The 12,983-nt window shown below is 40.7% G+C and overlaps 1 protein-coding gene across 1 annotated transcript; it reads left to right on the top strand.

Moving 5' to 3' along the window:
• Positions 1 to 88: 88 nt before the first annotated feature.
• Positions 89 to 10,231, top strand: LOC124269749. Its single transcript, XM_046704777.1, has 6 exons — positions 89 to 111; positions 959 to 1,033; positions 7,267 to 7,388; positions 8,073 to 8,237; positions 9,253 to 9,299; positions 10,090 to 10,231. Exons 2-6 carry the CDS (start codon positions 978 to 980, stop codon positions 10,156 to 10,158), a joined length of 459 nt encoding a protein of 152 aa, XP_046560733.1. The 5' UTR covers positions 89 to 111; positions 959 to 977; the 3' UTR covers positions 10,159 to 10,231.
• The last annotated feature ends 2,752 nt before the right edge of the window (positions 10,232 to 12,983 follow it).

Here is a 12,983-nt window from a genome sequence, read left to right on the forward strand (position 1 = left end):
CTCACGTTTAATTAAATAGAGAATGACTATCTTATCAAATAATGTCAAAATATAACCTCCTAATGATAATGCTTGGTTTTATACAGCACTATACATTGCGAAGCCAGATAGGTAAGTTGGGAATGTAATAGGTCAGTTACGACATTCATAAGCTGCAGTAATTAGGGAGACCGGCTAATAGGGCCATGACACTTGGTCTTTATTTTCTTGTTTTGTTTGTTCACAGCGATATAAATGCCGAATGTAAATAAGCGAATACGGACCAGACAAACAAGGGTTGACATTCTTGTCATGTCCCCTGCTTATGGGGCACATGTGGGTGGCTACCGCCCCCATATAGCTGGAATATTTCTGAGTGCGTCGTAAAACTAATCTCACTCACTCACATGTGGGTAGCTTAGTGGTAAAAGCTTTCGCTCGTCACGCCGAACATCCGTGTTCGATTCTCCAGATTGATACAATGTGTGAAGCCCATTTCTGGTGTTCCCCGCCGTGGTATTGCTGGAATGTAAACCTAAACTTGCTCACTATTGGGTACATGAAGAAAGATTAATCCGTCTCTAAGGGTTCTTAAGTTTTAGGTCCCGACGTAGACATTTGCAAGTTTAGAAAAGTTTAACATCTGTTTGATGACACAAGGGGCATTCTACCAAGTAGGATAGATAGCGTCGACCATCGTAATCACCCCTTGCAAAGGCGACGTTTTACGATTTTAACTCAAATGAGTCAGTTAGTTTGGTTTTACGCCGCTTTTAGCAATATTCCAGCAATATCACGGTGGGGGACACCAGAAATTGGCTTCACACATTATACCCATGTGGAGACTCGAACCCGGGTGTTCAGCGTGACGAGCAAACGCTTTAACCACAAGGCTACCCCACCAGGCCTTAATTCACATTCATTGTTCACTCACACACATTACATTTTAATTCAGTCTTTGCCTTTTTTCTGTGCTAAGAGTGTATAACAGCGTCAACATGATCTGGCTAACGGTCACTGTTGTGCTACTTGGATCTTCTCTCTGCTGCGCACAGTAAGTAAAGATACATTACAACAAACCCCGTGTATCCCACCAAACCTGCCGTTCCGGACATTGTGGTTTTCAAGGTGTATATTATTATGCATAGGGGTGATATTAAAATTATACGATTTCGGAAATTTCTTAACCCGGGCTAGGGGGATGTTCATAAATCGTGGCTTGGGGAGAGATGATAATTATAATGGAGAAGCAGGTACAACAATGTGAAAAAAATAAACTAAACTAAAATATGTACACCCCCCTTGCCATATATTATGAACAATGTCTCACACTTAACATAAACTCTAGACCAAGAGACAATGTCTCACACTTAACATCAACTGTACACCAAGAAACAATGTCTCACACTTAACATAAACTCTAGACCAATGGACAATGTCCCACATATTGCACGTAACATAAACTCCAGACCAATTAAGGGGCAATGTCTCACACTTAACATAAAGGGACAATGTCTCACACTTAACATAAACTCTAGACCAAGAGACAATGTCTCACACTTAACATAAAGGGACAATGTCTCACACTTAACATAAACTCCAGACCAAGAGACATGTCTCACACTTAACATAAACTCCAGACCAAGAGACAGTGTCTCACACTTAACATAAACTCTAGACCAAGAAACAATGTCTCACACTTAACATAAACTCCAGACCAAGAGACAATGTCTCACACTTAACATCAACTGTACACCAAGAAACAATGTCTCACACTTAACATAAACTCTAGACCAATGGATAATGTCCCACATATTGCACGTAACATAAACTCCAGACCAATTAAGGGGCAATGTCTCACACTTAACATAAAGGGACAATGTCTCACACTTAACATAAACTCTAGACCAAGAGACAATGTCTCACACTTAACATAAAGGGACAATGTCTCATACTTAACATAAACTCCAGACCAAGAGACATGTCTCACACTTAACATAAACTCCAGACCAAGAGACAATGTCTCACACTTAACATAAACTCCAGACCAAGAGACAATGTCTCACACTTAACATAAACTCCAGACCAAGAGACAATGTCTCACACTTAACATAAACTCCAGACCAAGAGACAATGTCTCACACTTAACATAAACTCCAGACCAAGAGACAATGTCTCACACTTAACATAAACTCAGACCAAGAGACAATGTCTCACACTTAACATAAAGGGACAATGTCTCACACTTAACATAAACTCCAGACCAAGAGTCAATGTCTCACACTTAACATAAACTCCAGACCAAGAGACAATGTCTCACACTTAACATAAACTCCAGACCAAGAGACAATGTCTCACACTTAACATAAACTGTAACACCATAAACTGACACCAAGAGACAATGTCTCACACTTAACATAAACTGTACACCAAGAAACAATGTCTCACACTTAACATAAACTCTAGACCAATGGATAATGTCCCTTATATTGCACGTAACGTAAACATCAGACCAATTAAGGGGCAATGTCTCATACTTAACTTAAAGGGACAATGTCTCACACTTAACATAAACTCCAGACCAAGAGACAATGTCTCACACTTAACATAAACTCCAGACCAAGAGACAATGTCTCACACTTAACATAAAGGGACAATGTCTCACACTTAACATAAACTTCAGACCAAGAGACAATGTCTCACACTTAACATAAACTCCAGACCAAGAGACAATGTCTCACACTTAACATAAACTCGAGACCAAGAGACAATGTCTCACACTTAACATAAACTCCAGACCAAGAGACAATGTCTCACACTTAACATAAACTCCAGACCAAGAGACAATGTCTCACACTTAACATAAAGGGACAATGTCTCACACTTAACATAAACTCCAGACCAAGAGTCAATGTCTCACACTTAACATAAACTCCAGACCAAGAGACAATGTCTCACACTTAACATAAACTCCAGACCAAGAGACAATGTCTCACACTTAACATAAACTCCAGACCAAGAGACAATGTCTCACACTTAACATAAACTCCAGACCAAGAAACAATATCTCACACTTAACATAAACTCGAGACGAAGAGACAATGTCTCACACTTAACATAAAGGGACAATGTCTCACACTTAACATAAACTCCAGAGCAAGAGTCAATGTCTCACACTTAACATAAACTCCAGACCAAGAGACAATGTCTCACACTTAACATAAACTCCAGACCAAGAGACAATGTCTCACACTTAACATAAACTCCAGACCAAGAGACAATGTCTCACACTTAACATAAAGGGACAATGTCTCACACTTAACATAAACTCCAGACCAAGAGTCAATGTCTCACACTTAACATAAACTCCAGACCAAGAGACAATGTCTCACACACTTAACATAAACTCAGACCAAGAGACAATGTCTCACACTTAACATAAACTCCAGACCAAGAGACAATGTCTCACACTTAACATAAACTCCAGACCAAGAAACAATATCTCACACTTAACATAAACTCGAGACGAAGAGACAATGTCTCACACTTAACATAAAGGGACAATGTCTCACACTTAACATAAACTCCAGAGCAAGAGTCAATGTCTCACACTTAACATAAACTCCAGACCAAGAGTCAATGTCTCACACTTAACATAAACTCCAGACCAAGAAACAATGTCTCATACTTAACATAAACTCCAGACCAAGAAACAATGTCTCACACTTAACATAAACTGTACACGAAGAGACAATGTCTCACACTTAACATAAACTCTAGACCAATGGATAATGTCCCACATATTGCACGTAACGTAAACATCAGACCAATTAAGGGGCAATGTCTCACACTTAACATAAAGGGACAATGTCTCACACTTAACATAAACTCCAGACCAAGAGACAATGTCTCACACTTAACATAAAGGGACAATGTCTCACACTTAACATAAACTCCAGACCAAGAGACAATGTCTCACACTTAACATAAAGGGACAATGTCTCACACTTAACATAAACTCCAGACCAAGAGACAATGTCTCACACTTAACATAAACTCCAGACCAAGAGACAATGTCTCACACTTAACATAAACTCCAGACCAAGAGACAATGTCTCACACTTAACATAAACTCCAGACCAAGAGACAATGTCTCACACTTAACATAAAGGGACAATGTCTCACACTTAACATAAACTCCAGACCAAGAGTCAATGTCTCACACTTAACATAAACTCCAGACCAAGAGACAATGTCTCACACTTAACATAAACTCCAGACCAAGAAACAATGTCTCATACTTAACATAAACTCCAGACCAAGAAACAATGTCTCACACTTAACATAAACTGTACACCAAGAGACAATGTCTCACACTTAACATAAACTGTACACCAAGAAACAATGTCTCACACTTAACATAAACTCTAGACCAATGGATAATGTCCCACATATTGCACGTAACGTAAACATCAGACCAATTAAGGGGCAATGTCTCACACTTAACATAAAGGGACAATGTCTCACACTTAACATAAACTCCAGACCAAGAGACAATGTCTCACACTTAACATAAACTCCAGACCAAGAGACAATGTCTCACACTTAACATAAACTGTACACCAAGAGACAATGTCTCACACTTAACATAAACTGTACACCAAGAAACAATGTCTCACACTTAACATAAACTCTAGACCAATGGATAATGTCCCTTATATTGCACGTAACGTAAACATCAGACCAATTAAGGGGCAATGTCTCATACTTAACTTAAAGGGACAATGTCTCACACTTAACATAAACTCCAGACCAAGAGACAATGTCTCACACTTAACATAAACTCCAGATCAAGAGACAATGTCTCACACTTAACATAAAGGGACAATGTCTCACACTTAACATAAACTTCAGACCAAGAGACAATGTCTCACACTTAACATAAACTCCAGACCAAGAGACAATGTCTCACACTTAACATAAACTCCAGACCAAGAGACAATGTCTCACACTTAACATAAACTCCAGACCAAGAGACAATGTCTCACACTTAACATAAACTCCAGACCAAGAGACAATGTCTCACACTTAACATAAAGGGACAATGTCTCACACTTAACATAAACTCCAGACCAAGAGTCAATGTCTCACACTTAACATAAACTCCAGACCAAGAGACAATGTCTCACACTTAACATAAACTCCAGACCAAGAGACAATGTCTCACACTTAACATAAACTCCAGACCAAGAGACAATGTCTCACACTTAACATAAACTCCAGACCAAGAAACAATATCTCACACTTAACATAAACTCGAGACGAAGAGACAATGTCTCACACTTAACATAAAGGGACAATGTCTCACACTTAACATAAACTCCAGAGCAAGAGTCAATGTCTCACACTTAACATAAACTCCAGACCAAGAGACAATGTCTCACACTTAACATAAACTCCAGACCAAGAGACAATGTCTCACACTTAACATAAACTCCAGACCAAGAGACAATGTCTCACACTTAACATAAAGGGACAATGTCTCACACTTAACATAAACTCCAGACCAAGAGTCAATGTCTCACACTTAACATAAACTCCAGACCAAGAGACAATGTCTCACACTTAACATAAACTCCAGACCAAGAGACAATGTCTCACACTTAACATAAACTCCAGACCAAGAAACAATATCTCACACTTAACATAAACTCGAGACGAAGAGACAATGTCTCACACTTAACATAAAGGGACAATGTCTCACACTTAACATAAACTCCAGAGCAAGAGTCAATGTCTCACACTTAACATAAACTCCAGACCAAGAGTCAATGTCTCACACTTAACATAAACTCCAGACCAAGAAACAATGTCTCATACTTAACATAAACTCCAGACCAAGAAACAATGTCTCACACTTAACATAAACTGTACACCAAGAGACAATGTCTCACACTTAACATAAACTCTAGACCAATGGATAATGTCCCACATATTGCACGTAACGTAAACATCAGACCAATTAAGGGGCAATGTCTCACACTTAACATAAAGGGACAATGTCTCACACTTAACATAAACTCCAGACCAAGAGACAATGTCTCACACTTAACATAAAGGGACAATGTCTCACACTTAACATAAACTCCAGACCAAGAGACAATGTCTCACACTTAACATAAAGGGACAATGTCTCACACTTAACATAAACTCCAGACCAAGAGACAATGTCTCACACTTAACATAAACTCCAGACCAAGAGACAATGTCTCACACTTAACATAAACTCCAGACCAAGAGACAATGTCTCACACTTAACATAAACTCAGACCAAGAGACAATGTCTCACACTTAACATAAAGGGACAATGTCTCACACTTAACATAAACTCCAGACCAAGAGTCAATGTCTCACACTTAACATAAACTCCAGACCAAGAGACAATGTCTCACACTTAACATAAACTCCAGACCAAGAAACAATGTCTCATACTTAACATAAACTCCAGACCAAGAAACAATGTCTCACACTTAACATAAACTGTACACCAAGAGACAATGTCTCACACTTAACATAAACTGTACACCAAGAAACAATGTCTCACACTTAACATAAACTCTAGACCAATGGATAATGTCCCACATATTGCACGTAACGTAAACATCAGACCAATTAAGGGGCAATGTCTCACACTTAACATAAAGGGACAATGTCTCACACTTAACATAAACTCCAGACCAAGAGACAATGTCTCACACTTAACATAAACTCCAGACCAAGAGACAATGTCTCACACTTAACATAAAGGGACAATGTCTCACACTTAACATAAACTTCAGACCAAGAGACAATGTCTCACACTTAACATAAACTCTAGACATAGGGACAATGTCTCACATATTTCACGTAACATAAACTCCAGACCAATTAAGGGACAATGTCTCACACTTACCATAATCTCTAGACCAAGGTACAATGTCTCATACTTAACATATACCCTAGACCAAGAGACAATGTCTCACACATGGCACGTAATACACAACACTTTAGAAGAAAGCATAACCATGTTTGAAATTAAATTAAAATAACAACAAAATATTATATGTTGGTAATGTATCTGATACGGGTATAATAACAATGTTTGAGACACTTAGTTTACAGTGATTCAGAGCCTCCTTTCATCACAGTAACAGTAATATATAGAATTATTATTATTATTATTATTATTATTATTATATCTGTTATATGGTCTCTGGTATGATCAACTTTAAGCAAAAACATTTACAGGATAGACCTGAGACCATATAACACCACAGCGAAAATGCTCTTTGATGCCAATGATATTGACAAAGACCTGCAGATTTCCAGCCAAGAAATCGAGTACTCTTTCCGGCATTACGATTCCAATTGTAAGTATTGTAATATTTCCCTGTGACACTGTAAAGTAACCCCTTTTTCGCCCTGATACGATTCCACCCAGTGTTCCCAGGTTCCCGGGTTCGATTCCCCACTTGGGTACTATGTGTAAAGCACATTTCTGGTGACCTCCGCCGTGATGTTGCTGGAATATTGCTAAAAGCGGCGTAAAACTAAACTCACCCACTCAGCGAGATCACGAGAACTATTGGGCAGAATGATAATAAATTAGAGAAAATTGTCCAGATGTCTGAAAAGTGTCGATTCCCTGGGATTTGCGATAAATGTGGAAGAAGTGGCTAAAGATGACGTTGGTCGTTGACGTTAACGTTGACGTTAACGTTGACGTTAACTCCTGTATGTGACTTGGATTCTGTCACGGCTGAGAGAATAACTCATCATTCAGCGAAGACTTTAATTACTGGAACTAACGAATCGTCCTTCTACAGCATGTGGGGCGGTGGGGTAACCTTGTGGTTAAAGCGTTCGCTCGTCACGCTGAACACCCGGGTTCGATTCCCAACATGGGTACAATGTGTGAAGCCCATTTCTGGTGCCCCCGCCGTGATATTGCTGGAATATTGCTAAAAAGGGCGTACAATCATACTCATTCGCTCACTATGCAACATGTACTTCAATACATTGTGAAACAGATGTAGAATTAGAAACTATTTCAGTTGACGGTGTCATCTCACGAGAGGAATATACCACGTATGCTACACACGCTGACCCCGCCATGTTTGTTCTCACACACGCCCTGTACGACATCTTCGACAGCGACAAGAACGGCGTCCTGACTGAATATGATTTCATCGAGCTGTTCAAGCTGTGGGATGCAAACGGTTGGTTGCAAGAAATTCATATGTCGTGTTTAAAAATAATGTGCGGATATGAATAACTGGAATCTGTTAATGCTAATGTTGAATTGAGTGAGTGAGTGAGTGAGTGAGTGAGAGAGTTCAGCGCCATTGTGGCGTGTCAGTTTGATGGTAGAGGAGAACCATTAGTGACTCAGTGTAGCGACGTGTATCGCAGTTATGAAACCTAATCGGTCGCTGAGCCCCGATATCTAACTTGGTTATTTAAAACAGTAAAGTTAACTATTAAATGAAATATTTGAGAGTGAAGAAGGCGGCCATCTTGAAGTGTCGTGACTCATTATGTTTCATGACCGTCTATGCGAGACTCACACTGTTTTAAGACTGTCCACACGAGACTCTTCTTGTTTCATGACTGTCCACACGAGACTCAACTTGTTTCATGAATGTCCACGCGAGACTCACCTTGTTTCATGAATGTCCACACGAGACTCACCTTGTTTCATGAATGTCCACACGAGACTCACCTTGTTTCATGAATATCCACACGAGACTCACCATGTTTCATGAATGTCCACACGGGACTCACCTTGTTTCATGAATGTCCACACGAGACTCACCATGTTTCATGAATGTCCACACGGGACTCACCTTGTTTCATGAATGTCCACACGAGACTCACCATGTTTCATGACTGTCCACACAAGACTCACCATGTTTCATGAATGTCCACACGAGACTCACCATGCTTCATGAATATCTACACGAGACTCACCATGTTTGATGACTTTCTACACGAGACTCACCATGTTTCATGAATGTGCACACGAAACTCACCGTGTTTCACGACAGTTCACACGAGACTCCCCATGTTTCATGACAGTCAACACGAGACTCACCGTTTCATAAATGTCAACACGAGAGTCATGATGTGAGTATATAGACTCACAGATTATTTCGTTGGTCGCCGAGAAAAACATTTTTTACTTCCCACTGATCCTCATTAAAACTTTTAAACAGTGTTGTTCGATTGTTTCAGAAAATGGAGTAGTCAGTCAACAAGAGTTCATTCACTGGTGGACAGTGGTAAGTTCTGTTTGTTTTAGCTAAGCACAGATCACACGACATCACGATGCAGTGAGTGAGTATGGTTTTACGCCGCTTCTAACAATATTCCAGCAACATCAGTGCGGGGGCACCAGAAATGGACTTCAGACATTGTACCCAAGCGGGGAATCAAACCCGGGTCTTCAGCGTGACGAGCGGACGCTTTACCCACCAGGCTACCCCAGCGCCCCACATTACGATACAAGTCACGTTAGAACGATCCTTCATTAGCCGAAGAGCCAGTTTTGAGCACTTGTCAAGACATTTAATAACGTAGTACACCACGTATAAAGAAGCGGTGAATATTGTTATATGCCGCATCAGCCATGTAGCAGCTATTCGCGGTGACCAAGTATCAGGATGGTTTGACATCATATCCTGTTCGTATGATGAGGTTCCAGACTTATTCTTGTTATTCTTCCATGTTACATTTTGTTTTAGCAGACGGAATCACGTGGGTATTACATGCTCAAATCAACCGTGAATCTGAAAAAAAACCTTATTCTGTATGCTATTGATTCCAGGGAAGTCTTTAAGTTCGCTTTCGGCCATTGAACTTCTGAAAAACCAAAGATGGCGACAATGTATCAATCGCTATGACATGATCCGCGACGTGATAAAAAAAATAAATAATAATAATATATATATATATAGGAAAACCCCAAACAAACAAAAAACAAACGAAAAACAAAACTAAAATAACAACCTGTTCTATATTTTCCGTTTCTGTGTGCCAATTGCAAGCCTTCTGTATTGTATGTCCGAACAGACGCTAACGTCACTTGACCACCTTCATCACCCTGACGCCACTCTCCCGCCATCCAAGTTAGACACGTGACCAGCACAGGCGACACGTGGCTGTTCTCCCAGTGGAAGAACGTTCGTTGCAATTATATACTGATTAAACCAAATCATTGACTTCACTCTTTTAGATTCATGAAAGCATCTGCCATGATGATGAGAAGTGTTGCGAGCGAGCGAATTCACGATTTCAGACACGGATTTTGAATCCCAATACCCAGGGGTTATCGCCGCTTGTAACACTTTTTCAGTTATCTGACAGCGCGTCAGCTCATTGGGGAAGGGCCAGCGAAGATCCTGGTTAAAATTGGTCTTCAGCAACCCATGTTTGTCGTAAGAGGCGACTGACGGGATCGGATGGTCAGGTTCGCTGACTTGGTTGACACATGTCATCGTATCCCATTTCTGTGCATATACTGTTGATCACTTGATTGTCTGGTCCAGACTAGATTATTTACAGACCGCCGCCATATAGCCGGAATATTGCTGAGTGCGGCGTAAAACAACAAACAATCAAACAATCATAATTGTGGATTTGAAAAATCGGAAATATCGTCACATGCCATCGGATCCCAATTGTGTAGATCGAGCGGATAGATGAGTGAGTGAGAATAGTCCAGAAATATCACGGCGGGGGATTCCAGAAATGGGCTTCACATATTGTACCCACGTGGGGAATCGAACCCGGGTCTTCGGCGTGACGAGCGAACGTTTCCACCACTAGGCTACCCCACGGCTCCCATGGTGAGTCGTATGGACAGTCATTATCATGGTGACTCAACTGAACAGTCCTGAAATATGGTGAGTCGTATGGACAGTCATGATCATGGTGACTCAACTGAACAGTCCTGAAATATGGTGAGTCGTATGGACAATCATGATCATGGTGACTCAACTGAACAGTCCTGAAATATGGTGAGTCGTATGGACAATCATGATCATGGTGACTCAACTGAACAGTCCTGAAATATGGTGAGTCGTATGGACAATCATGATCATGGTGACTCAACTGAACAGTCCTGAAATTTGGTGAGTCGTATGGACAATCATGATCATGGTGACTCAACTGAACAGTCCTGAAATATGGTGAGTCGTATGGACAATCATGAAACATGGTGAGTCTCGCGTGGATTGCCAAAAGAAAAACTACCCCACCGTCCAAGTGAGTGAATGAGATGGCAGTGAGTGAGTGAGCGAAAATGATTGTGTAAGTGAGTGGTCCACGCTTTAACAACTGTACTGCCCCGACCCCTAACGCCTTGTCACCTCACGCAGAAGGCCCGGGTTCGATTCCCACATTGGTACAATGTGTGAGCCAATTTTGGTGTTAAGCGCTGCAAACAACGGCGTAAAACAACACTCACTAACACTTCTCCCGGGCGTTAATTCTTACTTTCATCCTCCCCTGAGCTAGTACTATTTGACTTGACCTGTTGATACAGTTATTTCAGCGCTACAAGGGGCGGTGGGGTAACCTAGTGGTTAAAGCGTTGGCTCGTCACGCCGAAGACCCGGGTTCGAATCCCCACATGGGTACAATGTGTGAAGCTCATTTCTAGTGTCCCCCGCCGTAATGTTGCTGGAATATTGCTAAAAGCGGCGTAAAACCAAATTCTGTCAGTCAGTCAGTCAGCGCTACAAATCGATGTGACTCCTGAGTGAGTGAGTGAGTATGGTTTTACTCCGCTTTTAGCAATATTCCAGCAATATCACGGCGGGTGACACCAGAAATGTGCTTCACACATTGTACCCATGTTGGGAATCGAACACGGATCTTCAGCTTGACGAGCGGACGCTTTAACCATTAGGCTACCCCACCGCCCCATGTGACTCCTGAAGGTCCCGGTTAGAATAGATCTTCAGTAACCCATGCTTGTCATAAGAGGCGACTAACGGGATCGGGAGGTCAGGCTTGCTGAGATGTCATCGTATCCCAATAGCGTAGATCGATTCTCATGCTGTTGATCACTGGATTGTCTGGTTTAGACCCGAATATATGAATATATAGCTGGAATATTGCTGAGTGCGACGTTAAACAATAAACAAAGAAATATATAGCGGGGGACACTAGAAATGGACTTTACACATGTACCTATGTCGGGAATTGAACTCGGGTCCTCGGCTCTAAGCTACCCCATTGCCACCCCACCTCCACTACCGTGATATTCTGGAACACAGTTAAAAGCGGCGTAAAACTAAACACATTCACACACTCGCGCAGTCACGCACTCTCACTTTGGGTCCAAGAAAGATGACAATTTGTATGTCTATAGTTTTATAGGAAAGGTACCAGACATCAATACCACGATGTGTGTCAAGAGTAGTGTTGGGAATTGGTTGAAATCTCACAATTGATGATTGGTTCAATACCAACGACCAATCATCGAAAATAATTGTTAGCGTCATTTTTTAGATTTTCCTATTCAGGTTGTAGTTATAGATAAGTATAAAGAAAAAAACATTTGGTTCTCTGTTGTTTTTTTTAGAAACTGCACAAATTACATTTGCAGATTTCACATCCAGTGGAAAATGATTTAATTCCAGTGTAACATTTTTACTTCCCAGATTTTTCAAGAAATATTCAGTCATGACTTTTCAGAAAGCGAAGTGAGTTTTCTTAGAAATAGAACACGTTTTCAGGCCCTGACAACGTGCTAGATATGTTCCATCATCAAGTATTTCAAACTCTATTACAGCGGTTCCAAAATCGTTTTTGTTCGATTATGAGAAAATGTGATCGATTGCTTGGTCGTTTGGCCACTGCGACCAATCTTCGATTATTTCAATTAATCGGACCACCACTAGTCAAGAGAACAATCGTATTGTTTTTAATTTGTTGAAATTGAAAGCAATCACAGACGG

This window comes from Haliotis rubra, unplaced genomic scaffold, assembly GCF_003918875.1.
Source record: "Haliotis rubra isolate DU_JTF1 unplaced genomic scaffold, ASM391887v1 Scf147, whole genome shotgun sequence".
NCBI lineage: Eukaryota > Metazoa > Mollusca > Gastropoda > Lepetellida > Haliotidae > Haliotis > Haliotis rubra.

What these genes read in the sequence shown, in the direction of transcription:
- LOC124269749 (XM_046704777.1), top strand. Translation starts at nt 978, where the DNA reads ATGATCTGGCTAACGGTCACTGTTGTGCTACTTGGATCTTCTCTCTGC. An exon ending in TCTTCTCTCTGCTGCGCACA is followed by an intron (nt 1,034 to 7,266) that starts GTAAGTAAAGAT and finishes AAACATTTACAG; the next exon opens with GATAGACCTGAGACCATATA. An exon ending in CAAGCTGTGGGATGCAAACG is followed by an intron (nt 8,238 to 9,252) that starts GTTGGTTGCAAG and finishes CGATTGTTTCAG; the next exon opens with AAAATGGAGTAGTCAGTCAA.